A 26,116-nucleotide genomic window follows, 5' to 3' on the forward strand; every position below is an offset into this window, starting at 1 on the left:
TAAAATCCATGAGATGCATGTCTTTCCTGACCCTTATTGGCTTTTTTCTTATCTGCTGTCCCTGTTAATAGGAGCATAGAGGTAGGAAATAATGGAAGCTGCCACATAGTCTTCTGTCTGCCTTCTGTCTTCACTGATCTTCATGTATTTTCCCCTTGTAACCAAGACTAGAACGTTTTCTGTATCCCCTTTTTCTATGGCACTTCTCTTTAATACACATTCCCTAAGACTCACATGTACATGCCATACACAATACATCTGTCCTCAGATCCTACCTCCTCCTTGAGTCTGTAAGTCCCTGAGGGGGTTGTCGTTGATTCTCTTTGGTTCTTCATATACCACATCACTAATAGAGAGAAAATATAGTATAAATCATTATATATATGTATATATACATATATGTTAGTATACAAATAGTTGTTTCCAGTTGTTGGAACACTCCTTAGTAATTTCCCACCCGAGGATCAGACTGCATCACACCATAGAGAAGGGAGGGCTCTCTGTCTGTGTGATACATTTTACATGATTTGATTTGGGAGTTTTTCTCGACTGGAAATTGTTTCTTAAAAAATTTTCATCTTGTTTTGTGATTAGAAGGACTGAAGCAGTTTGCTTCTTGGAGAGGCAGTACAGCTGCCTTCACAGCCAGGAATTACTTCAACTTTGGAGGCCCTGATGTGCTGGTTATTAGTGGGACTCATGCTGACAAGCTGAAATGCCTTTCCATATTACCTGCCAGAGCGCCTTCAGAAATAAGCCCTTATTTCTCATTCTTTCTCTTGTTTTCTCTCTACTGAGAGGTAAGGCCCCAGGAAAAGTGTCTTGTGTGGCAGTATCTCTAAAGAAGAGGGATAATGAGCAAATTTATTTCTGCTTACCCCTTGAGAACATTGTTTTATAAAATGTTTCTTTTTTTTTTTTGTTAAATTTTCTGAATGTTAACAGACCTGATAAGGAAAAAGTCTTCCTTTTACTCCATCATCTGAGAATTTTCCATGTGAAAATTCCTCCATGTTGTAAGAATGTTCTTCTTTTGAAGGAATACAAGATCCAGCTGGTTTGTATGTGACGTGCTAGGATGGCTTGTAGTGGCTTCAAAATCTATTTAGTTTAGATTAACCCTTCAGGAATTTTGTGAAAATTGAAAACAACAGCTTTGACAAGGTGAGAAATGAGGTCAGCTTGGCATTTCATTCAAACAGTGATTTCCTGGTGATTCCTTAGAATGTCCTGCCCACAAATATCCTTGTGTGTATGTTAAAGAAAATACACAATGAAGAATTAATTCCACATAAGATCAGACTTGAGAGTCAGGTTGGAAGTCTTCCTAGAATGATGAAACCTGTTTGGAACTTTCTAATATGTCAAGTGTCAGTCATGGCAGCAGGTATTCTCCTGAATCACAGCAGGATGGAGAACCTTCTGTGCGTTTTGCAAATACCTGGCCTAGTTTATTGAGGCACTCAGTATTCATTAAAGTCCTCTTCTATTTTTACCTGCATCAAAAACACAACATATCTCTCAAAAAGTGTGTTTAATTTACATAAGAGAGATCACCTGTCTTTCAATTCACAGAGAGTTACTTGTACATGTCTGTCAGATTTTGGTTCTCTTTTCAGGAATAGATTCCATACAGTTCTTAGGCATCAACATGTAAAACTGCAATCCAAACGTGCTAGTTCAAATGCCAGGAAGCCCTAGGGATATGTAGTATTGCTAAATACTCCTCAGTTTGACTCGAATGGTTCATTAGGAGGCTCAAGACGTACTTCTGAATGTGCACAGAGCTGTCTGAATAAATCCTTTTTCTCTTAACTTGCCCTGACTAGGAACAAAATACCCAAAGGTTTTGGGCTGAGAGGCTTTGCCCAGACTGTGATTAGGATTGAGTTCACAAAATATGGCTTCAGTGTATGTGCTTTTAATGACCTTGATGCAGAAAGAGGGGTTGCCCACCTCATTTAGTAAGAGTCTCAGAGGTTCAGATGTTAAGCACTCACCAGGAAAGTGGCGGCTTGTTTTGCTCTTGTTTACTCCTGCTTTGGTGGCAAGGAAATTCTTATAATAGTGACAAGTCGTGAGTTCTGACTCTTAGTTCTTATTCTGTTCCTGTGTGCTTCAAAAGTGGCTTGCACCATGCCAGGGTGGAGTGGTGGTGTGGAGCCTAGTACTGTGGACCATTTCAGTAGAGTGCCTGCCAACAGAAGTTGTGGAGTCTTATTCTATCTTTCTGTATAAAAATAAAAACAAAATGAAACAAACAAACAAAAAACACCCAACCAAACAATAACAATCCACATCTGCAGTCCTGAGAGTGATTGGGTTAAGAAAGGGCAGTGCTTTCAGACCCACCTCCACCCTGAGGATTTCCTACAGCTGTTGTCTGGTTATCCCCTTGCCCTTGTGAAGGAGCCAAAGTGCTTTGCCTTCAGCTTTGATTCTACCCATCTAAAATTAATCTGTCTGAGACCTTTTCAGTAACTAAATTCCCAAGTGGGCTGTAATTATCAAGATATCAGAGTTACTGTCAAAGCAAGACCATCTTTCTAATTCTGTGAAGTCTCTTAAAAACAGAACTAAAAGATGTGAATAACCTCAGGTCTTGAAGTTCAGATAACATTCAGAGACTTGGTGTGGTTTTCTAAATTTAAGCAGTGCTAACACATTGCCTCTCTCTCTTCATCATATAGTTTTTTTGGGGTGTTAAAAGAGGCATGTTACCTTCTTGGAGAGGCAGTACCAAGCACTTTAATTTTTGAATATAAACTTCTTGGTTTTCTGTATGGTCGCTTACTGTTTAGAGTCTTCAACTTAAGTTCTCTGTCTGATGTAATGAGGAGAGTAAAATGCAGATTGCATCAATTTTGCAGTGCATAGATGCAATGCATAATTTGTTTTCATCCAATGAAGGAGTTAGTATGTAGGATAGATGACCAGCTCAGTAGCAATATTAAGAATTGCAAACATTTCTGTGGGTATGAAAATTAGTATTTTGACATAGTGTGTAGTAGGAGAATACTTCTAAACTGTCACAGAGTTGAATGTCTATTAATAATAGTAAGAAAGTGAAGCAGGTTCAAGATGTTTTCTTAAATTACAGTAATTAATGGAAGTGCAAAGATAAAACTTTGCTTTGAGAATTATATATATTATCTATATATGAGATATCCTTTTAAAATTATTTTTTAATAGTTAATACAATTCTTTTGCTACAGACTTTTTTTGTTAGAGATAACAAGTGTGTTATAATAAACTGTGACGTTTGAGATGATTAACATGATTATTAGAATAATATAGAATTAATATCAGAGATCAGTAAGATTTAGATATACATAGCAATCTAAAGTGCATCTGATACAGGTGCTTGTATTTAAGATCTTCATAATGTAATGTTTTTATTATTTTGACCTAATTAGGTTTTTCTTTCTGCCTTTCTTACAGCTGTGATATTATCTTGATAACAGTTGCTGGGATGAAACTCCTCCGTTCTTCATTCTGCAATCCTATTAATCAGTTTGTTACTTTGAGCTTTACTGTAATCTTTTTCCAATTTGACTACAGAGACATTTCAGAAAATTTCCTGCTAGATTTCTTCATGATGTCCATCGTGTTTCACAAGGCAAGTTCTATAGCTATTGTCATTTCTCTAGAAAAATAGGTTTCGTACCTTGATTTCTGTGCTCAGTGTCACTGTGTTGATCAATACATGGTGGGGTTTGTTAGAAATTGTGCATTAATGTAAGCCAAAAACAAGGTTCCAGTTCAATTTCTTATCTATTTTGGTGCAATGTTTTGCATTTGCTTTTTGTTTACATGTTGTGATAGAGTTCATAGTTATCATTTTCAACTTCAAAATTGTCGTTGAGTTGAAAAGAGCCTCTTGGGTCATTAGTGCAGGGCTGTCCTCCAGATCAATCGCCTGGGTGTTTTTTTATCTATGCTTCCTTTGAATGCCTCTTGTGTTCAACTCAACAACTTCCTTTGGGAAATTATTCTATTATCTAATCATCATCCGGATATTAAATGTTTTCCTAAAGTCAAACTTAACGTTTTTCTTTTCCTACTTTCTGTCTTATTCTTGCAATGCTGCCCTTAACCTTACCCTCAGAGCTCTTTTCTCTGTTAACTCCTGGCTTCTTCGGGGTGTGTTCTAGTTGCATTAACTTCCAAAACAAAAACAAAACAGAAAACAAATCCTTTCTGCTCCAGTGAGATTGAATCCTGTACTGATCTACGTATTATCTAAGTAGGTTTATCTGATACTTTGATAAAATCTAAGGACTGAAAATTTGCCTAAAGCTTTTAGCAATTCTTTTGTCTTTTGTTTTTGAATTTATCGATCCTTGATTGCCATAAAATATAATACAGTTTGTTCAGAGGTAATTCTAGCAACATTTTTGCTTTTGTTGTCTTTTCTGTTTTTGGTGATTCTGTTTCGTGGGCTTCTTTTCCTAAAATATTCCTGATATGTGAGCATGACCCAGCTGGCATCATTTCTTTTCTGAGAGATGAAAGACAGAGTAGCATATTGACGGTAGCATGTTCTGTGGGAGATACCTATCAACATGTAGAGGTATGTGATGGCCCAGCTTACTGGTGTTCTGTTGCTGATTTTCAGTCATTCAGGTCAAATGTGAAACAGAAATTGAATGCTTTTTTTCAGAGTTATTTCTGTGCTGCTATAAAGAGAGGTAAGAGAGGGCTAATAGCAAGCTGGTGAGGCACCTTGGCCTTTTTTTTTTTTTTTTTTTTTTTTTTTTTTTTTTTTTTTTTTCCTACTATGAACACTTGATCTAGTGACTAACAGCAGCTTCACCTTCATGCCTCCAGCCCTCTGTCCTGGTCTGCCAGGGTGAGAAAGCAGGTGCTAGGTGTGAAGGAAAGAAGAAAAAGAGCAAGAAGAGATGATTTAAAAGCATTTTTTAAGAAGTCCTGCTTTAAAGATGTCCCCTCCCGTCCTCCCCACTCCCACCTCCATGTGCACACACCTGTCATGCCTATGATCCTAATATGGGCTAGATTAACCTTTAAGCTTCTTACCTCTGGGGAAAGGTGAATAGTGAAAGAGATGCAGAGGTAGATTGTATTGTGGCAGTTTAAGTACTTGTTGCCATATTCCAATTGGATAAGGGGTGCGTTTTTGTCTCTGGAGAAGAATGGTGGTGTACATCAGTAGACAGTCCTTGTCCAGATAGCAGCTTATTTAGTTCTAAAACTAATTATTCAAAAAGCTCTTTAAAGGATCAGAACATCAGCATCAGAATTGGACGTTCTAGAACTCATCACTTCTTTTGAACAAGTTGAACTTGTAACCATGTCACAAAATACTGATGTGGACTATTACATGTTTTTAGCAAAGAAAGAAGTAAAGGATTTTCAGTGTTTTTGGAGTTGCCTGGATAGTTTGATAGTTCACTGTACAAAGACTAGTAATAGCAGTAAGCATGACATAATGAAGGATGCATACCAAATTAAGTCAATCTGTGCTAGAATAACTATTGCTCTTTACTAGGTTGAAAGCTTGCACTATGGATGTGTTTTGAAAATGTACATCTAGCATTGATCTGTCATCTTTCCATATCTCATTAAATCAAATTTTGCACATTATTAGTTCCATTTGAAAAACTGAAATTAAATGGTTGAATTACTTACATTACCAAAGTACATACACAGTTACACAGTGATCATTAAAGGCAATCTGAAAAATAGCATAGCTAATAATAGGAATTAAAGTCCTATTAATTTCAAATCACGAAGAACATAAATTTTCTTTACTGTAATTAAGGTCTGAGTTTTTATGAACTCCAGTATTGTGAATCTTTTTAGGATATACTCACTTGAAGATAAAGATGTATGTATTCCATACTATTGGCACTAAGCAAGCTGTGTGCACCACTATTTCTAAAAACTTACGAGTCTTCACAAATTCTGTCCAACTGTAGTTGAGTCCTTTTTATGTTTGCAAATATTATTAAAAAGACAAAGACAAGAATCAGAATAATTTCTGTTATCGCCTTTGACTTCAACCATGCAGAAATTACACACAATAGTGATGGGTATCTGCTTGTTCATTTATACTGTCAACTATGTACCATCTGAATTATGGAACATTGCAAGTGCTCTGCTTTAGTCATAGTAAAAGTAACTTTTACTATGGCTACACCACAAATAATTACTTGCATACTGTCAGACAGAGCAGTGCAGCAGTAAGCATTCATTTTCTTTTGTCAGTCACTGGGGAAGAAGGTGTCTAAATTCATCATGAGTGTGCTAGTAAATTTTGAAGCAGACTATCTTGAATAAAATAGTAATGCTCTGCTAATGATTTTGGGCAGAATATTTCTGAATATCTTACCATGTGCTTCTTTCATTGTACTGTTGATTTAGTGTGCCTTAGTCAAATCAGAAGCTCCAAATGAATGTGTTGCTCTCTGAACAAGTTGAAGCATGGAAGTCAAAATCAGTGCTGAAAGAGTATCTTTTTTCACAGACAACCATGCCACCCATTCTGGAGCAACACAGAGAACGAGAGTATATTCACTTCTATTCCCAAGGCTTTTTTTTGGTCTATTTTAACATACAATTATTAATGCCACACAATTAGTAACATTTATTTTTTTGTAATAACTGCTTACACTTTGAACTGTTGCAGATTATGAAATCTTAATGCTAAAGACTTATTAAACATATGTCAAGCATGCTATTTTTTCTTTCAAATTGCCGTAGGAAGGGAGCAAGATAAATACTTAGAAAAGACTTCTGTATTTATTTTTTAAGAATGTGTACAGCTTTCAATTCAAGTAGAACAGGACTTCTCATTCTTTCTTATTTCAAGTCTTTCCATTTAGCCACCTCCAGGTTTGTCTTGTCAGCTACAGCCTAGGATTTTTCTTTGCAAGACTCCCTTGTCTATATTCTTTAAATCAGAGCAGAATGGCCTTTTGAAAATACAATTATTCATTCAAAATTTCTGGGTATAATGATCTTATATATACTATGCAGGAAGTTAAACTGGATATTCAAGGCAGTCTTATTTGTTTACACAACTTCCTGTATACTTTTGATGTAAGCTAGTTGTTCTCTCTGGGCTTTTTAGGAGATGCAGTAGTGAATCCAACTTATACTGGTTCGGTTTTATGTTTGTTTGTTGACTGTTTGCTCACAACTGGGAGCAAACAGCACTGTGTTGGAGATTTCTGTACACCAAACTGTGGTGAATTGCTTCTTTTTGCCAGCAACTTCTATCTGTAGAGCACAACTGAGAAGAGATACCTGCTGAATCTGCACTTTGGAATATCTATCAAATTTGACAAATTTGTTTATTTCCCTTTTAGCTTCACAGGAAGCACTTCTACCTTGGAGTGTCACTAACCCTCTGATGTGTAGGAAAGCACCTTCATATCTTTTTCAGTGTCATGTATGGTACTGGCAGGCAGAGTAATGGTCTGTTAATTTGTGTGTGTGGATGAACTAATTAGCAATACTAAAATATGAAATCACCTCATGTTTTCTGATGATCCTATCCTCTGAGGGTTCTGAATTTGTCTTCATGCATAAGGCAAAATAATCAAAGAAGCAGAGCTTGTTAAGTTTGCGTTCATTAACGCTGAATTCATTTGCCTAAGTACACTTAACCCCTGCTGAGCTTGCTTAAGAATACAATTTCCCTGTCTAATATTTCTACTTCTTTCCCAGAATACATTTTCCAGTTAATAAGTAATCTAGTTTTTTTCTCTTTGTACTTCACAAGAACTTTTTTTTGTATGCTTATTTGTGCCTAGTATCTGATATTACAAATTTATGACTAATGAACTTAATGGCAAAGTAATAGCAAAGTAATGGCAAAGCTAGTACAGCCAGCTTGTAGCAACCTGCCAGGCATGTGCTGATCAGGCTTAACTTTGTATGAGTTCAGTGTCTACAGCACAATCCTTTGGACAAGGAAAAAATTCTGCATGTCATCTTACTTTCATTCATTTTATGAGAAAATGCTATCAAATGCATTGATCTTCTTGGTGCTTTATTGAAGTAATCAATCTATTGGATCTTTTATTGCCTTTGTGGCAGTGAATTCTTGGTTACTCTGCATGTTCCAGTGGATTTACATGGGTGCTACTTAAAGTCAAAAGCCTCACTCTTTTTCTGTCCCCTTCTGATTTTCCATCCTACTCTGTATTTGATGCTTCACTTCAAAGCTTCTGACGTTAAGTTATTAATTTATCTTCTAATCCATTTCTTGCCGTTTATGCATAGTGAAATCCAGTGTCTTAATCAGCTGTACCTTCTTAGCTCACAGCTGTTTCTTCAACTTTTGATATCTGGTGTATAAACCGTGTTAAGGCACTTTCTGCTGAGTAAAGTACCCAAGGCTGCACCTGATATTTGACAGGATAATCCCAGCTGTGTTTTCTGTAGAATCCTTAAATCTCTTGAGCATTGTACAGTTCGTGTTTCATTCTAATATTGGTGAAATGGTATAATTGATTTTTCATTCAGCCTTCTGTCACTGACCTCTTTGTCAACCTTCACTCCTGCTGCTACTCCTAAAAGTCATTTTCTCTCTTTTCTTCATGTGTGTTTTTCCTTTAGGTTAGGACAAATGTACTCAGCTGCAGGAAGATGTTACCTGCTCCCTGGATCATTCTGTCTCACCCTCTGATGAGGGCAATGCTCATGTGCATTTGTGCTGTTAGAGCTATGTGCTGTGTCTGTTGGTGTAGGCATTGAAAGGGAAGTCTTGACTGTGTGGTTCAACGCACAACTTTGTGCATTTTTTAGCTGCTTTTAGTAAAGGAGATTTCTGGGAAGGTGCAGTCTTGGCCTCTGAAGGGGAAGACTTAACTGACAAGGCTGAATTTGGGCATTTCCCAGCTGATTTATTTCGTGTGTCCAGCTCTCTGCAAATTAAACGGATTAGTTCTGATCTTCTCAGTTTTGCTCATCTCAGGAAACGTGGGAGGTAATTTCTTATAGTACCAGAGTCTTCCTCTCTGAGCTCTTTTTGTTGGTTGACAGTGTTGGAAGAAGCTGCCTCTGCCATAAGCATGTCCAGAACTGCTATGTTTTATCATCATCGTATTGTCATAATCCTCATCACCCTTATATGTGGTGGTTAACATTTAACTTAAAATGTAAGATTTCAGAGGTTTGTTCCATTAATTGTTTAAAAAATGCTGGTTTTGTACACCATCTATGTGGTAAGCACTGTGTTTCATAAATATATTCCTAAAAGATTTGGATTGATCATATTTCCATCTTCCTATATATATTCCTTTACACGATGATCTTGAAATTTCACAGTATCAGGGCTTCAAATACCAGTAAGCAGCAGCGAATAAACACAGCATGGAAAGTATTGTGCTTTCACAGTACTGTTCAAATACACCATAAGAATGTTATGAGTTATAATGCAAGCATTGAAAGGCTTTAATATTTCTAGTGAATCTTATTTTATAGGATTTAATAGGTAAAAAGAGTTTCAAATGGCATTAAATAAAACTAGAAAGTCAGTGATTAGCAAAGCAAAGCCACAAAGTACAATAAAACTATTTCACCCGAGCTGGATTTCATATCCATATCCATAAACACTTACTTAAAATACTTAAAATATAAACAGATATTTAAAACATTTCACTCTTAATAATATTAACTTTTATATGCATAAATACAAATCAAGAAAAAATAAATAAAAGTAGGTACTAGAATTTACTCCCAAGATCGAGAATAACAATTAACTGGAATTAGATTAACGTGAGAAAATAAGTATATCCCTTACTACCTGAAGAGCAGAATTCAAGGTTTAAATTCTTAGGAATCTAAACGGGAATATAAAGAAATAATTTTTCAAAGTGGAGGAGTATCGTTGCTTTCTGCATGTTTTAATCTATCATTTTTGTTTTGCACTTAAAGAATGTAGCTGTGCATATATGCCAGTTATTTTTGTTTAAAACCAATATGTGCATATACTCTTTTAAGGCACAGCAAAATTCAAGAAAATTTTCATGTTTATGCGTTATTTAGTTCCAGTATTGCCAAAGAGTCTTCCCACACAGAGTCCTAACAGATGCTAGACAGACAGACAGACTGCCAAAAGCTGAAAGCACTTCATAGTCTCCCTCTCACCTTCAGGATCTTCTGAATTCAGTATTTAATCTCTGTGCATTATTGAGACATAATAGATTAGGGAAAAGATCACATTTTAGAGGTGTTTCAGACTCCCCAGGTCTTTTTTTCATATTAATTTCAGGTCATTCTCCATTTGTGTATTACTTTATATTGCTTTATTTGGTTAAGTAAGAATAACCAGATTTGAACAATATATCCTGCCTTCGTTTTGCTATTGATACATAGAATATTAATATATGTACCAGCATTCTCTAGAGACATCAGAACATGCTGATGTTAAAAGGATGGTTAAGATGATAAAATGCGTGTCCACGTAAAACAAATATGAAGGAAAGATGCGTGTTCTGCATTTCACTTGACAGCAATGGGAAAGTAGTGGTTTTAAATTCACTGAGTATACTAGTAATTTAAACTGAATATCAGAGACTTAAAACTATTTACTGTGCAAAACCGTCACGTGAGTAAAGGTATCTAGGAACATGAAAACATTGTACCCTAATGTATAATTTTCCTGCTTTGTCAACTGTAGAAGACATTGAAGATCTAAGAAACTGTACTAAAAATTTTCATTGATAAGTCATTCTAAACTAGGATATGAAAGTTTCAAGAAAAAAAGTTATTTTTTATGCATATTTAAGGAAGTTGTTACGAAGACAGGAAAAACTAAGCACACACTTTTTTTTAAACATTTTCATTCTAGATGGGAAAACTCCCCCTTTGTATGTAGCACTGTTTAAAAGTAAAAATTCACATCCATCAAGAGCAATTAATTATCCTTATTCATGACAACACTTCACTGAGAATAAATTTTGTGTTTCACAGCATCACAGTAGAAGGCATCTTGTACAACTTTGTCTTGTCCAATTCACCTACTTAAAGCAAATTCAGCTCAGGTTGCTCAGAGCTGTGTATGGATAAGTTTTGAGTATCTTCACAAATGGAGATACCGTAATCTTTCTTGACCTGTTCCAACATACAGCCACCTTCACACTGGAATGTCTTCATGTGTTCGGACAAGTTCTTGCACCTCACTTTGTACCTGCTGCCAGTTGGTCCTGTCACTGTGCATCTCTGAGAACAGTCTCCACTTTCTTTGTCCCCACCATCTGGCCTTCTATACACACTGTAAAACCCTTCACAAAGATCATTATTTTCTCAAGGCTAAGCAATCCCAGCTGTCTTAGCCTGTTTTCATGTGTCAGATTCTCCAATCCCTTAATCATCTTTATGACTCTTTGCTGGAATCAACCCAGTAGCTCCATGTTGTCTGGGGAGCCCAGAATTGATCACAGCGCTCCAGTGCTGAAAAGAAGGTGAAAGGATCACCTCTCTTGACCTGCTAATAACACTCATTCCTGGGTTGTTCATATGGCACTGCTTTTCAGCTGGCTGTCTCCAGTCTTTGCAAGTTCCTTGTTTTGAACTTCATGAGGTTCTTGTCAGTCTCTTGATATCCTTCTGCATGGTGGGGCCACTATCTGGGGTGTCAGACACTCCTGGTTTTGTATTACAGAATGATAGAATGGCTTAGTTTGGAGAGGACCTTAAAGATCCAACCCCCTGCCATGGGCAAAGTTGCCACTCACTGGATCAGGCTGCCTAGGATCCTCTCCAACCTGGCCTTGACTGCCTTCAGAGATGGGGCATCCACAACCTCTCAGGGTAATCTGCTCCAGATCCTCACCACCCTGTAAGTAAAAAAATTTCTTCTTAACATCTAACCTAAATCTCTCCTCTTTTAGTTTAAAGTCATTCCCCCTTGTCCTATCACAGTCAGACTGTAAAAATTTGGTCCCCTTCCTGCTTGTAAGCTCCCTTCGACTGCTGGAAGACCACAATAAAGTCTCCTCAGACCATCTGCAAACCTACTGCTCCATCATTTAGCTCATTAATTAAGATGTCAAGTGATACTGGCTCTGCTGTTGTCCTCTGGAATACTCCAACAACATGACTGGCCTCCAGCTGGACTTTGCTTCTGATCACAGCAGTTTGTTTGGAGGTTTCTGAAGTTTTCAGTCCACCTCATTGTCTTTTTGTTTAGTCCCTACTTTATGAGTTTGCCTTTGAGGTTGTTAGGGAGAACAGTGCCAAAAATTGTACTGAAGTTAGGATAGACACCATCTGTTGCTTTTTGTTCATTTGCCAGGCTGGTACTTTCGTTGTAGTAGGCTATCATATTGTTTGAGTATGGTTTCCCCTTTGTAAATACATGCTGAATGCACTCCATCTTGTCCTTTGCATGTTTGGGAATGGTTTCCTGAAATATTTGCTCCATTGTGCTCCTAGGGGTTGAGCTCTCCTGCTATTCTTGAAGAAAAGAGTGGTCTTTGATTTCTTTTAGCCCTGAGAACCACCTCCCCTTGTTTTCTATAACTTTTTCTATAACTTTCTGTAACAGGACACTGAAGAACTGTGGCCTCTCAGTGGCATCACCTGTTTCTCTCATTACTTGTGTATGTGTCCCATCAGATCCCATGGAACTGGTTTTTTTTTGGGTTTTTTTTCCAGTTGTTTTAAATACTTCCTACATCAATTCATAGTTGCTCAGCATGTCTTCAGTTCTTCATACTTTCCCCCAGGTTTTGGAAGATAGCTTTTCCTGAAATCTACCTAGTAAAGACCAAGGGAAAGCACTGAGTAACCTGTCCTTCACTGGGTCCTCTGCTTTCTCTCATCTTTCTTTTGCTGCTTATATACCTGTAGAAGTCTTTCCTGTTGCCCTTCTCTTTCCTTGCCAGATTCAACTCCAGATGGGTTTGGCTTTCCTAATCCTGTCTAATCCTAATTGGTTCTGACAGTTTAAATAATGTTGAATGTTTTCCTCTATACTGCTGTCTCATGATTACTGAAGACTGAAACACAGATAGTTGTATTTGAAATGAGAGAATGTCCCTCTAACAATCAACTCCCTTGTGTTTATGCAGGTGAATTTTAGCACTTCAGTTTTTCCGTGAGTTAAGCAATAGTATTTTACAAATCCTTGGAGTTCCTGTATCAGATATAGAACAAAGTATATACTAAATTGGATAACATTGATAAGGAACAGTATTTTTGCATGTGGTTCTAGCAAAAAAAAAAAAAAAAAGAAAAAAAAAAGAAAAAAAAAAGAAAATGTAAGCAAGACCTCTTCTTAAATCCCTATGTTGGGGTTGCAAGATGAGATCACCTTAGTAAGTATATTTAGATATGTAAAATGATAATGACAAGTTTATCTTATGCTGTTTTGTAGAACACACCCTTGAAGAGATAATTTAAGAGTAATAGAGGTACTTGACAACTCTTCATGAAACAGGAGCTTGAAAATTACACATTTCCAGATCCTTAGGTGCAGTATTACAAGGCTCTCAAAAACCAGGCGAGGTTCAGTACAGTGTTCTTACATACGTATTCTTGCAAATGAAAACAAACTCCATTGCCTGTTTTGTAGAAACACTAGCTGAGACATAAGTGTTGAAAGAAACAGCAGCAAGATCAGGCAGTGCTGAATGTAGAGGTAGTGGGACTTGGTATAAGCAATGGGAAACTTGGGTTTCATGGCCTATTTTGCAAGAATCTGTAAAGACTGAAGAATGATGAAAGTGATGTAATGGAACAAAAAGCCAGAAGGGTCTCTTCCTGTATTTGATTTCCTAGCAAATGCGAACCTGAATTTTATTTGAGGTTTGAAAACCTTCAGATGAACCCTGAGCCTTGAGTGCAGCCAGGCTAATTTATGGCTTTGTGATTTCAGTCTGTAGCAGGCAAAACTGTGCTGGCTGCAGCAGTTTTGAATTCTTTGAGGTTTCAATGGCGAGTCATTAGCTTTTTCAGCCCTTCTTTTAAATTTTAACAGATATAATTTTTCCCCTGGCTGTTCATTCAGATGTTTCATATGGATAAAAATTAAGATGAAGCAAGCTCCCAGCCTGTAAAACAGGGTTCAAATAAAAGAAGTCATTTCTGATTTCAGTGCAGTTTTACTTGTCTGCTTTACTTAATGTTGTAGTTTTCAAATAACATACAGAATTTCTGAGAAGAATAAATTTGACAAGATGTGAATTTCTCATAAACAAAGCAAAGATAACCAGGCTAAGCATTGAAGAGATCGTACACCTTTTTTTTATTAGAGCTTCACTGGTTTGAAATACTATGCCTATGCGAAGTTAATATAAACTGTATTTTGCATATTGTATCTAACTTAAGTTATGCCAAAGCATAACAGAATGTGTGAGTAGCACTTTCATCTCAAGTGAAAGGTTTATAGGTTAAATCCAAAGTATGCATGACATAGCAGCTGTTTCTGTGATCATTTGGTGGCACAAAGATGAAAACATTTTACTGTTATTAGTCATTTTGTACCACCCTCCCAATACACTTGCGATTATTTACAAGAGAATTCATAGAGAAGCTCAATGAAACATCTTGTAGGTGGATATAGGTGGTCAAGTGTTACAGTGGGGCTGGAAACTTAGGGGCAGATGAAATTAGTTAGCCGGTGAAGGTGCATTCTCTTTGGTTGTCAACGTACTAGTGAATGGGGTGCGTGTGGAGGATTGTGTTCTGCCAGGCAGAAGAAGTCATGGGGAAGCTTGAGTCCAGGCTAGTCAGATCTCCCTACCAATATGCAGATGCAAGTATGGAGCTGCCAACTGGATGTGGGCCATAGAGGGTTTTTCTTCCAAGCAATGCTTTGGATTTGCTTGGAAGAGTGCTAGCTGGGCCAGACCACAACCTTGCTAGGGACCTTCCAAAGAATTTAAAGATATGTCTACATAATACCAGTGCCTGGGAGCATTGCCTGGAAGCATTTAATCCACTGGTTTTGATATATCCTCGGTGTCTTTCAGGATACTGACAATGTCTTGTTTTTCATTAACTCAGTTAATAGATATATTATAGGAAATTTAATGTATATTTTCTACATGAGCATGAGATATTGCATTCTGGTTCATTCTCAACTTGTGTGTGTGTTGAGCTCTAATCTTCCTGACAGTGTCAGGAACCCACAGTGCAATCTGAACCTGATGGCCCAGTGCAGACAAGACAAAAGATCTGTTCTGGCCTGATGCCAAGAGAGCTGGCAGAAAAGAATAACATATTCCAGGAAATAAGCACACATCATTCTTCAATCAGAAACTGCTTGTTGCAGCACCAGGCATATTTTACAGAAAGCAAAAACAAATTTGGTGTGTTTTCCAACTTGTTCTGTGCAACAATAAAAATTCATGCTCATGCAACATGTTTAAGGTAGGATGATCTTGAAAATGCAGCTGTAATTCATGGTTAACGCCAAGCATATGCTCACACAGAGATGGCATCTTCCATAACTTCAACAAATAAAAATGTTGTGCTTGTGAGAAATACGCCTTGTTTCCATGTGCAGAGCCACGTGCTACACTTTCTGCTTCTTTTTTTCAATATCTATTTTATCCTGTTGTCTCTTTTCCTGTAATTCTCAAATGTCTAGTTGCTAGTGTGTTATATGCAGCAAAAATCAGAACCTTTTTTCCTACTTGCTAATTAGAATCATCAAATGGCTTGGGTTGGAAGGAAATTTAAAGCTTATGCAGTATCATGGTGGGCTGCTGCCCACCAGCTCATGCTGCCCAGGGCCCTATCCAACCTGGTCTTGAGCACTTCCAGGGTTGGGGAATCCACAGCTTCTCTGAGCAACCTATTCCAGTGCTTCACCACCCTCTGAGTGAAAAATGTCCTCCTAAAATCTGATCTAATTATCCCCTTTTTTAGTTTGTTTTATCCCCTTGTTTTGTCACTACTAGACTGCGTAGAAGTCTATCCTCAACCTGTTCATTAGCTCCTCTAGTACCTGTATGTTTCTGCAGAAAGGTAGTCTGCCAGTGACCTCATTGTGATGCTTAAGAATGTACATAATTGTGAGTTTGTTTCGAAAGAGAAATATACTTTTGTCCCTCACTGATGTTGCACCTTAATGCCAATGAAAGGTAACAATACAATAGGAGCTACCTCACCTTCATCCCAGTAGACAGTTCTGAAAGTGACACATCTTTTAGATATTAATACTTAAAACTACCTCAGTGCCTATTAAATGTGTTTGTTTGTTTGTTTTCCAGCTGTGGGACCTGCTGCAAAAGTTGCAGTTCATCATGACATACATCGCTCCCTGGCAGATTGCCTGGGGGTCATCGTTCCATGTGTTTGCTCAGCTCTTTGCAATACCTCATATCCTTTATATTATTCTTGAATTCCCTTTCATGTATATAATTTATTTACAGTGTTTGAACAAGGTGTGAAGTTTCCAGGTAACCTGTATATTTAAATGTGCAAATGTTTACAGTAAATCCACGGAAATCTGGCTTTCGCTGTTTCTTGACTATGTAGGATCTGAAATGGGGAAACTGAATTCCAACGCAAGCTGCTTTATTTATGCCTTTCCACTTCTCATCCAGTCACATATCTGTAGCCCTCAGCACTGAGTTCTGATGCATTTGGAAAGAAGCAGTTTGGCTGACATAGTACCTCCAGGTTTTATGTATACAGGAGCTAGTTTTGTGAAGTGCTGGGTGTATTGCTGACTGAGCTCTAAGATACTACTTACTTTCTCAGTTGCTTCTAATTACTATCTCACATACAAATTCATGTCAGTGAGCCAGTTTCTGTTGCAATTGACCTGATTTTTTTTCATGTTTCAAAAGCAAGTGTATTTTAACATTTCTAAGTACACTTTTCATTGTGGAGCTGAAAAGCATTTGTCTTTTTGACGTTTCCACTCTTTTTTATAAATATATTCATCAACACTAAGACAGTCCTTCAGAAACTTTCTCAGTGCCATTCCAGGGCTATGAACGTTTTGTTTTTTTTTTTATGAATACGGAGAGTTAAAACACAGAGTCTAACGACCTCCAAATGACTGCAGGGATTAAAAATATAGAGGACTTTTTAAACAAAATTGTTTCACTTTGAAGTTTAATTCTGTTAGGAACTTGATTTAATACAGGAAAAAGGTAATGAAGTAAAACACTTTAGCTTATCAAATTTAACTTCATTGGCATGCCAAGCATTTTCGGAGACTAACTTTTCATTTCTTCCTTCCAATTGAATCTGTGAAAAAGAGTTGGGTGAAGTGTTTTTAGTTCAGATCTGCTGAAGAGTTAACTATGTACTGTTTATTAGGTACATACATTTAAATCTTTGACCTTTCATCCTGTAGAAAATGGTTCTTTCCCTAGAGTGATTTTTTTTCCCCCTCTTGAGTGATTTTTCCCCTCTGCTATTTGCTGTGATATACTTAATCATATGCTACATTGATTAACTGTGCATGAGTTTGTAGATAGGAAACATAAATTGGAGTCTTTGACAGATGGAAGTGAAGACAGAATAACTCCCAAAAGGAAAGCTTTAAATTGGCTATTTACAAACAAAAAAACATTGTTAAAAATTGTTAGTTATCAGAAATTTTTGAATGATTTGTAGCAAGTTACAATGGAATTTCACAACAAAAAAGTTATTTTCATCTCTATAATAGGTATGAATTGCAGGAAAATATATAAAGTTATTTAGCAAAACATCTGAGTATTAAGATTATATTTCAGTGCGTTTCTGTTTGATCACATATATTTTTGCACAGTGATAACTTCAGTCTTGATAAAAGTACCAAGTAAGCTTTGCAAAATGGAAAGCAGTGAACTATCAGGATTCAGTTTATTTACACACTTATTACCAAAATGATCTAAATTAGCTTTCTATTATTTATACTAATAATGTCCTTGTAAATGTGCATCTATCTTTCAAGACAATGTGGCAATAAAGGTACTGGTTCAATGCCCAAGTTACTATTCCCACAACAACAACTGCTCTGCCTTTTTTTGCACAGTATTTTTATTTGTTGTTACCATAACCCTGCAGACAGTACTAATGAATACATATTGCATGTATGGCACTAAATCTGCCTTTTCTTTGCAGAGTTAAATATTTGCGGCTCTTAATTGCCCAGATCACTTCCACAAACAAGACACCAAAATTTAAATTTAAAAGCTCCTAGGTGAGTTTTTGCTGTAGAACTCAATGACTGAGAAGTTCCAACTACTTCAGTGAATTTCATTCAGGTGTGCAGGGAATGAAAGGAAATGAACCTGGAGCTTTGCCTGGAGGGCATTGTAGAGTCTTGACCATTAGTGTTCTTAGAGAATTCAGACAAACATCTGTCAAGAGACACAGAGGTTTAGCTGTGGTTGCTGGATGATCTCAGTGACTCCATAAAGTTCCTCATAATTCTGCAGTTCTGAGCTGAGACTTCAGAAGCAGAAATTGACTTCAGGCTGGAGGACAGATCTGCTACTTCATTTCCCAGTGTTTAAATGGGTGAAATGAGATTGTGCTCATTTCTTTTACATTGCCAGCACATTGAGAAAGTTAGTCTAGTTTGTAGTCTAAGCAGGTTTTTAAATAAAATAAAAATAAAAAATAAACAGTGAGATTCTGAAAGAAAGGATTTGTAGTTTAGATTATTCTGCTTTTAAGTGCTTCTGCCTTCAGTGTATCGGGATGACAACTCTAGCAGCAGAAAAGAATGCCCTTTGAAAATCGATTCTTCCACCTCTAAGAAGTGCTCTCATGCCTGGAAGTGACCAAATGTCTTAGCTCAGAGTAACTGCAATTAAAAATGTGTGTTTGGGCATTAGAGGATTTGGACTGGATTTACTGCATAGTTTTGTACTGAAGGAAGGGGATGAAAGATTTTTAAAACATAAACCTTTCATTTACTTGTTTTGAAGCTGATCTGAATTCAGACAGACTTTTAAATAATATTTAATCCTCAAATAGAATGTTTTATTTCACTCTGAACAGCTTTTGGTTAATTCTTCTCAAAATTTGATTTTAGCCACTTTGAAAAGAAAATCCATTATTTGCAAATAAAGAAATTCTGCTTCTACACTATACAATGTAACAAAGATGGCACGCAGGCAAACTCACTTGAGATGCAGAGCAAGAAAGAATGGCTGTAGATTTTTGACAGTTTTATATATATTTATATATATATATGCATAAATATATATATACATAAATAATATATATATACATAAATATATATATATATATGCACCAGATACATCAAATGTGTATATATATCTGTATATTACTGCACACATCCGCTCTAGGTAAGTATTTCTGGTACTGTTACTTGTTTTCTTGACACGTTTACATATGTGAAACACTTTATTAAAGTCACTCTTCACAAGTCAAATGAGAAATAGCTTTTGACTTGTATGTAGTAGAGCATTATGTCTTTCAGCAAAAATAAAACTGTTGCTACTGCTTATGTCTTTAACGCCAACAGTTCACAGGGGAATCCTAAATGTCTCAACTCATGAAAGTGGCAATTTTTAAATCAATGATGACATTAGAACTCTCTGTAGGAAACCGGATTTACTGTCCTTATCAGTTCTCCTTGTTCTTTTTTGTCTCTTCAGCTCCCATGCCTCCTTCCCTTATTCAACACTTGTAAATACTTGTTCATCTTTTGCAGTCAATGCTGCTTATGACTACAGGGTAATGTGACAGTTTAACTTTTGGTGTACTTGCTTCCTGCTCTGTGCACTGTCACTTTTTGAACTCTAAATTCTAAGGGCAGCTCATTTTGCAAGTTCACTAATGCATAAAGACACCATTCACAACCACTTTCTTTTAATATGTTTGAGGGATTTGAGAGAGATCTTTTGGCAAATATTTGTTTGTAGATTTTGTAAATTGCTTTGAAAGCATGGCTGGTTAGCCTTTTAATGGAAATAATGTATTGCAAATGATGCTACATTTGTGAAGATGTTTACTGTACAGACTTAGACTGCGGAGGACACATTATTAGAACTAAAAGGCTGTGGTGGTTGAGCAATTTGACTTGAATTTTAGAATGAGATGCACTTGATTGCTGTACTTGACGGTTGCCCCTTTGTCCATGGCTTCTATATTTAGTACGTTCCTTCCAATGGAAGTCGAAGTCCTTTGTTAAGGAAGGACAACTTGTCATTTACACCACCTTGGGTACTTTTTTCCTGAGATTTCATGGTCGTGGTTTAAGTTAAAGAAGAATTAATGCTGAAGAGTTTGCCTGTGTTTTGTTTTGTTTCAAAATCATATTTCTTTTAATATGTATCTTTTGCTATGTCCTTATCCATTGCCTAAGTTGCTTTCCAGCAATCTAGAATAAGAATTTAAAGTAAGCCATGGATTTATGTATTCATTATAGTGTTTCTGTGGTATTTTCTATTCCTCTGTCCTCATCCTCTCATTTTGTACGTATTTCAAAAAGCATTAAATGCAGAACATTTTTTTAACTTTTAAATCAGCATGAAATTTTAAATTGTCGATAAAAACTAACCTGAAAGTGTGCTTTAAAGCCAGTAAGTTGGATTGTATAGGTGTAGTACTAGCTAATTTCCAAATAAGTAGGAACTCACAAAATGAAGTGTCAGCCTCGCTAGTAGGATGATTCCAATGCAGAGAACTAAGAATTCAAGAAGAACTAAGAACTAAGAAAATCCATAAAAATAATTATTTTTTGGCTCTGTGTGTTAAAACCCTTTCTGTCAGACTCTCAAGAATCTCTCTGTGTTTTAGAAGATATGTTCAGTAGATAGAAAAAGGTGCTGCTGTAGCTACAATCAGGATCTGTCCTTGGGCAGAGGTTAGACCAAGTCACCCTGCTAATACTGTACTCTATTCAAACTTGTCACCTCCATAACAACTGTGCAACATTGAAAAGACATGGATTACATGCTGGTAATTGGCAATTTGGCACTGCCTGACTTCCTTTCTTCTCCCTCTACCTCTTTGGTAAGATAAGCAATCAAAAGGCAAAAATGGTTTTAAGAATTTGCCTCAAAAATGGTTTGAAAGTATGACTAAATAATGTGTGTTACCTTAACTTGCACTTTTCAGACTCTGCCATGCTTTTTTTCCAAACTCTGGCCACTTCAGTCTTTTCTACTCCACTGAGTCCATTCCTTGGTAGTGTCATCTTTATTGCATCATACGCAAGACCGATCAAGTTCTGGGAGAAAAATTACAAGTAAGACTATTCAAAAGTTATTTTTAAAGGTTTTGCTCTCATTCATTTTATTTCTGGAAGTATTTTTCTTTCCAAAGATGTTCCATAAACTGTTGTAGGCCATGAGGAGTTAATCTTCTGAATCTTGATTCTGATGTTTTACTATTTCTTTCTGATGTTTTACTCATATTCATTCCGTTGCTTCTAACAATGTATATAAACAATTATCAGTATGCTACAGATAAGCTGTCACATTGCATTTGTTTTACAGGCATACAATAACAAAGCTGTGGAAAAAAAAAATGGTAAAACTCCCAGTTGTCAGCCTTTTTTGTCTTACTAGCTAGTGTTAGCAACTAAATCTGTTAAGCCTTTGGCACTACAAGTCAGGCTGCATTAATGTATTTTATACTGGCCTGATTAAATGTTACCACTGGGATGTGGCAGGTAACTCTTATAGAGAAGTGATGATGAGTGTGCATTGTAATTACTTGCTACATCTGATCTTAGAGTTTGACATAGGAATTTGTTGTCAGACTTTAGCTGTCATTCATGCAGTTTCATGAGGACATAGACTTAGAATATTGAACAGATTGAATAAAGAGCTGCTCCTTTTACCGTGTGGGATTTCAGAGTGCTTGGTAATGGGGATTGAAGGGTTTCCAACAAGAGTAGCAGATGAAAGAGAATGGTCTTATTCAACTAGAGGTAGTTTTCAGAAGGAATGTTTACCAACATGTTACTGGGCTCTGAGTAAATGTGGCAGCTGCAGAGCACTGGTGGGAAGCACAAAGTGAAAATTGTACTGGCCAAAGTAGGATTTGGTCAAAGCAATGAGAAGTGTTGTGCATTTATCACACATCTTGTATTCGATACCATGAGAACCTTGACAGAGTTCAGAAGTGGAAATGACAGTGATAGCTTCCTCCATCTTTTTAGGGGGAAGGATCTGATGAATTTCTGAAGAGTTTTATTTTTTTGTTTGAATTTGACTTGTGTTAGTAAGCAAATATGTACTTCTCTATAAAGAAACTCAGAGATGAAGCCAAGTTAAATAAAGCTTGAGTATGATGAGATTTGTGGAAAGCTTTTGGAGCAAGCTGAGCTTTGTGTGCTTCACAAAATTCTTTGTCCCACATCCTTTTCTGGGTCAACAAGTTCATTTTACTGATGGTAGTCTTGGAAAGTCAGTAAGCTACTGCTAATCCCACAGACAGCTTTACATTTTGGACAGAAATTTTGAATAGTAGGAAGTGGAGAATTGAATATTTTCTGCATTTCAACCAGAGCATTTTGAAGGCACGTGGTTGCTTTTTTTCTGTGCAGGTTAGAGAATTGGACTCATTAACTGTAGGCATATCACTTCCATGTAGTTAGATTAGTGTGATATCTATAGGTTAATGTAGAAGGAAATAGATAGGAACATTTTAATTTGCTTTGAGTTGGTCTAAAGCTTTGGGGACAAGATGAACAGAAGATATCCAAAGGAATTCCAGAAGATGGTGGTTGATGCTTAAATTAGAGTCTTGTTTTCATCAGTACTGACAATAAGTGACTCCTTCCAGAGGAAGTAAAGAAGCTGATGCTAATCATTTTTGAAAATAAAACCCCATGTCAAAAAAAATTTAACATTTTTAATGCTTTAAACTGCTGCTGCTTGTCTTTTCAAAATAAGCAGTAATTACAGCTTTGTCTTCAATGTGAATGCTCAAATTAGAGCTGTGAAAGGTTTGTGCTTTGTTGTTTGTTAGAAATTGTAGTACATCTTATGGTCTTATCACTTAAAACACAAAACCACAACCTTTCCCTCAAAAAAAAACCGTTCAGAAATAGTAAGAGGCCTTGTAGAACACTCATTTGATGATTAGAACACATTTTGATGATTATCTATCATCAAAATGAAATAAATGTTTGCCTGAACCTGTGGCATTCCACAGTATGCATCTCCTAAATTGATGTTTATTTTGGCCCTAGCAGTTCTGACTCTTCTTTGCCTTGCTTGCGCTTCAGTATTTCATTGCTCATGTGAAGAACTGAGCAGAGTGAGTGACAGCTGGACTGAAAAATTCCAGGGTCATTAAAGGGACACACTGATAAGACAGAAAAATTCAGGGGAAGGAAATAATATTGTACTTCAAGTAGGGAAATTTCCTTCAAAATGTTTGAAATAATTGAATAAAGTGAGACTGGCATTGTCTTATTGCCTTGAATCTTTACCCTTCAGTATCTAAAAAATCAAAAGCGTGGCTTGACTACTTTCTGTCAGAGCTGTAGAGTTAAATAGGCTCAGGAATTTGAACTGTAAGGGAAGGTTGTTCTGTCTCCTCCACTGACCTTTCTTTGGGCAGCAGTGTCTTGGAGCAGGACACACACACTGAGTTTTCAGGTGCTACAAGAGCAAACAGTGCACAGAGGCAAGTTATTTCTTTTTGGAGTGCACTGACAGTTAATTTTGCTAAATTTTGCTCGCAGTGTTCATGGATAGTTACAGGTTCAGTACAGTGGAGTCTGGGGTAGATGAAGCAACCTTGACTTTTTTTCTTTTTTTTTCTTTCTTTTTTTTATTTTTATTTTTATTTTTTGCAATTCTATACTCATTACCTGTTGACAGGGACTTCTTCCCAAGGGAAAGCTACTTCCAGTGTGCTTTATATAGCTTTTTTGTTTTGCCTATTTTGCATATTCATTTTCAAACACTTCCTTATCATGTTGATGCCTACATTAAATTATCATATTTATATTAGCTACTCAAAAACTCATTTATGTTTATATGAGATTACACAGACAGTTATTTCATGGCTGTATTTTTATAGTTTAACTTGTTAGCTACACTAACCAAAAACAATTTTGGCAAGCAACCTACATGTCTCAACTTAAAATATGATGGTTTTGTTTCTCTTTTGTTTCTCTTCTAATAAGGTTGCATTGATAAAGCATCTATCCTGTTTATCAGTATTTGCACACTTCTCTGCTGTCAATCAAACTACATTCCTTTGTTGTTTCACTTGAGCAAAACCCATTTTGCACACTCCATTTTCTCTCATCTCGTTTGGGCCAGCAGTGTGAAATTAGCTGAGTTAAAAGCATCAGGTTCATTTTCTGTAAAGTGAATCCAGAACTAAATCTTTGAACATTAACAAGCAGAGAGCCCCACATTAAATGGGCTCTTAGGTAAGTTGCTTGGGCAGTGAGCAGCTTCTCCATCTGTGTCTTAAAGCATTGTCTTGGTTGTCACAACCTGATATGTTCTGAGAGCACATGAGCACGTCTTAAGTTTCCAAGCCTTACCTTTAGTCTCAGGTTTTTTTTGCTGACTACTCAGAAATTTGGTTTCTCAGGTTTCTTACAGGACATCTGCCACTCTGGATGGTGTGATTTGGAGTTGGAAGTCTTAGGGAATGCAGATGATGGCTTGTTTGTTTTCCTGGGGAGATGGAGAAACTCAAATGGGTAAAAAAAAATAAAAATAAAGAACAACAACAACAAAAAGTTCCTCTTAAGCAGTAAGCAAACTGTGAAATTCCTAGCAAGCTCCTCAAATTTAGGAACCATGCTGTGCCTGTTTGTGCTCTGGCAGTGTGTGCACAGAGCATGGGTGTCCTCCTTAGAGCTGACATATGCTGGTTGTTTATAGCGCGTGCTTCTGGGCTCACTACAGTGTGAAGCCTGGCACAGCTATGCGTCACAGAGGTCAGGGATCTTTCTGGAAGAAGAAGAAAGAAATCAGGCAATAGGGAGGAGAGGTTAGGAAACAATGACCTCTCGTACCACCATTTTTTACAGCTTTTGCTGCCACTGTTGTTGAAAAGAGAGGGGTAGAAAGTCAGAAAGATGGCCTGCACTCAGGAGCTAGTTGTCCTGTGGGAGTCCAATTCTGAGAAATTTTCTCTTTAAAAAGAATTTGAGTTTGTCCTGCCATCAGCCTGAGTTCTATTTCACTCTTTATTTTCACAGCTGTTGAAACGATTAGGCTGTAGATGTCAGAGAGAGAAAAGGAAACAGCAGTAAATCTTGTTTAATGTATAGACACTTTAAAGTGTAGCTTTGGCTGAAATGCTGTTGTTCCATTCCACTGCTTTGCTTTCTTTCTTAACTACTTTGTCTCTCTCTTCCCTTCCTCTTATCTCACGTTGTATCTCAGATATGGGAACTAACAGAACAGAGCAGAAAGTATACTTTCATTCCCCAGCAGATCTAATCCCAAGATTGCCCTGAGCAGACCCTTCTCTGCTGCAGCTGTGACTTGTCCCCACAGACAATGAGCTGCCACCAACACTCCAGGGTTTTAAGTGCCTGCAAACCTCTCCCCCCTCTCATGTGCTCTTTCCCGCCTCTGTTCTTCCCTGGTCACTTGGTTTGGTGCCTGCTTTTGGGTAAGGGACAGCTTGCATTTGCTTTGAAAGATCTCTAGTGAATTGCTGTCTGGTTTAACTAAATTAGTTAGTGTCCCAAAAGAAGCTGTGATTAAATTGCCAGTTACTTCAGAACAGCATTACTAGATGCCTCTCTCTGTTTGAGAATATGTGAGCAAGTCTTTCTTTTCTCCAAGTGCATCACTGTGTTGTTGCTTGGTCATTGTGGTCTGGCAAACAGCTTCCTGTATGAGGTTCATATAGTTGGGGATATAGAGGGTGAGAAGAATGTGCCCTCTCTCAGATTTAATGCAGCTGCCATTTTCTTTTTTTTCTGCTGTCTGTCTGACATAATTTGTCCATCATGCACAGCCTGCAGGTGGAGTGGGGAGAGTTTTCCGAACGTGAACATAACAAGGATTGACCTCACACTGTGCACGTGTGTGGGAAAAGGAGATGTGAAAAGTACCCATCTGCTCCTTTCCCTTTTCCCATAAAATAACAAGCCTTCCGCTTCCAAATTATTATTTTTTAATGCACCCTAGGGCATCTGGTTTCACTGTGAGCCTGCTCATCTGGTGCAGCTGCCAAAAGCCCTGGTCCAAACACAAAATGAAATACCATTCACCCATAGCTG

The 26,116-nt window shown here is 37.1% G+C and overlaps 1 protein-coding gene across 1 annotated transcript in view; it reads left to right on the forward strand.

Moving 5' to 3' along the window:
• PCNX2 (pecanex 2) overlaps positions 1–26,116 on the forward strand; it is a gene marked incomplete at its 3' end in the record, with an annotated part of 150,273 nt that overhangs the window by 78,439 nt on the left and 45,718 nt on the right. Inside the window, exons 21-23 of the mRNA XM_079550866.1 lie at positions 3,442–3,619; positions 16,197–16,305; positions 21,019–21,148. Of these exons, the coding sequence (XP_079406992.1) occupies positions 3,442–3,619; positions 16,197–16,305; positions 21,019–21,148 (417 nt within the window). The remainder of the gene's footprint in view (positions 1–3,441; positions 3,620–16,196; positions 16,306–21,018; positions 21,149–26,116) is intronic.

Source organism: Tetrao urogallus (assembly GCF_951394365.1).
Source record: "Tetrao urogallus genome assembly, chromosome: 2".
Classification (NCBI taxonomy): Eukaryota; Metazoa; Chordata; class Aves; order Galliformes; family Phasianidae; genus Tetrao; species Tetrao urogallus.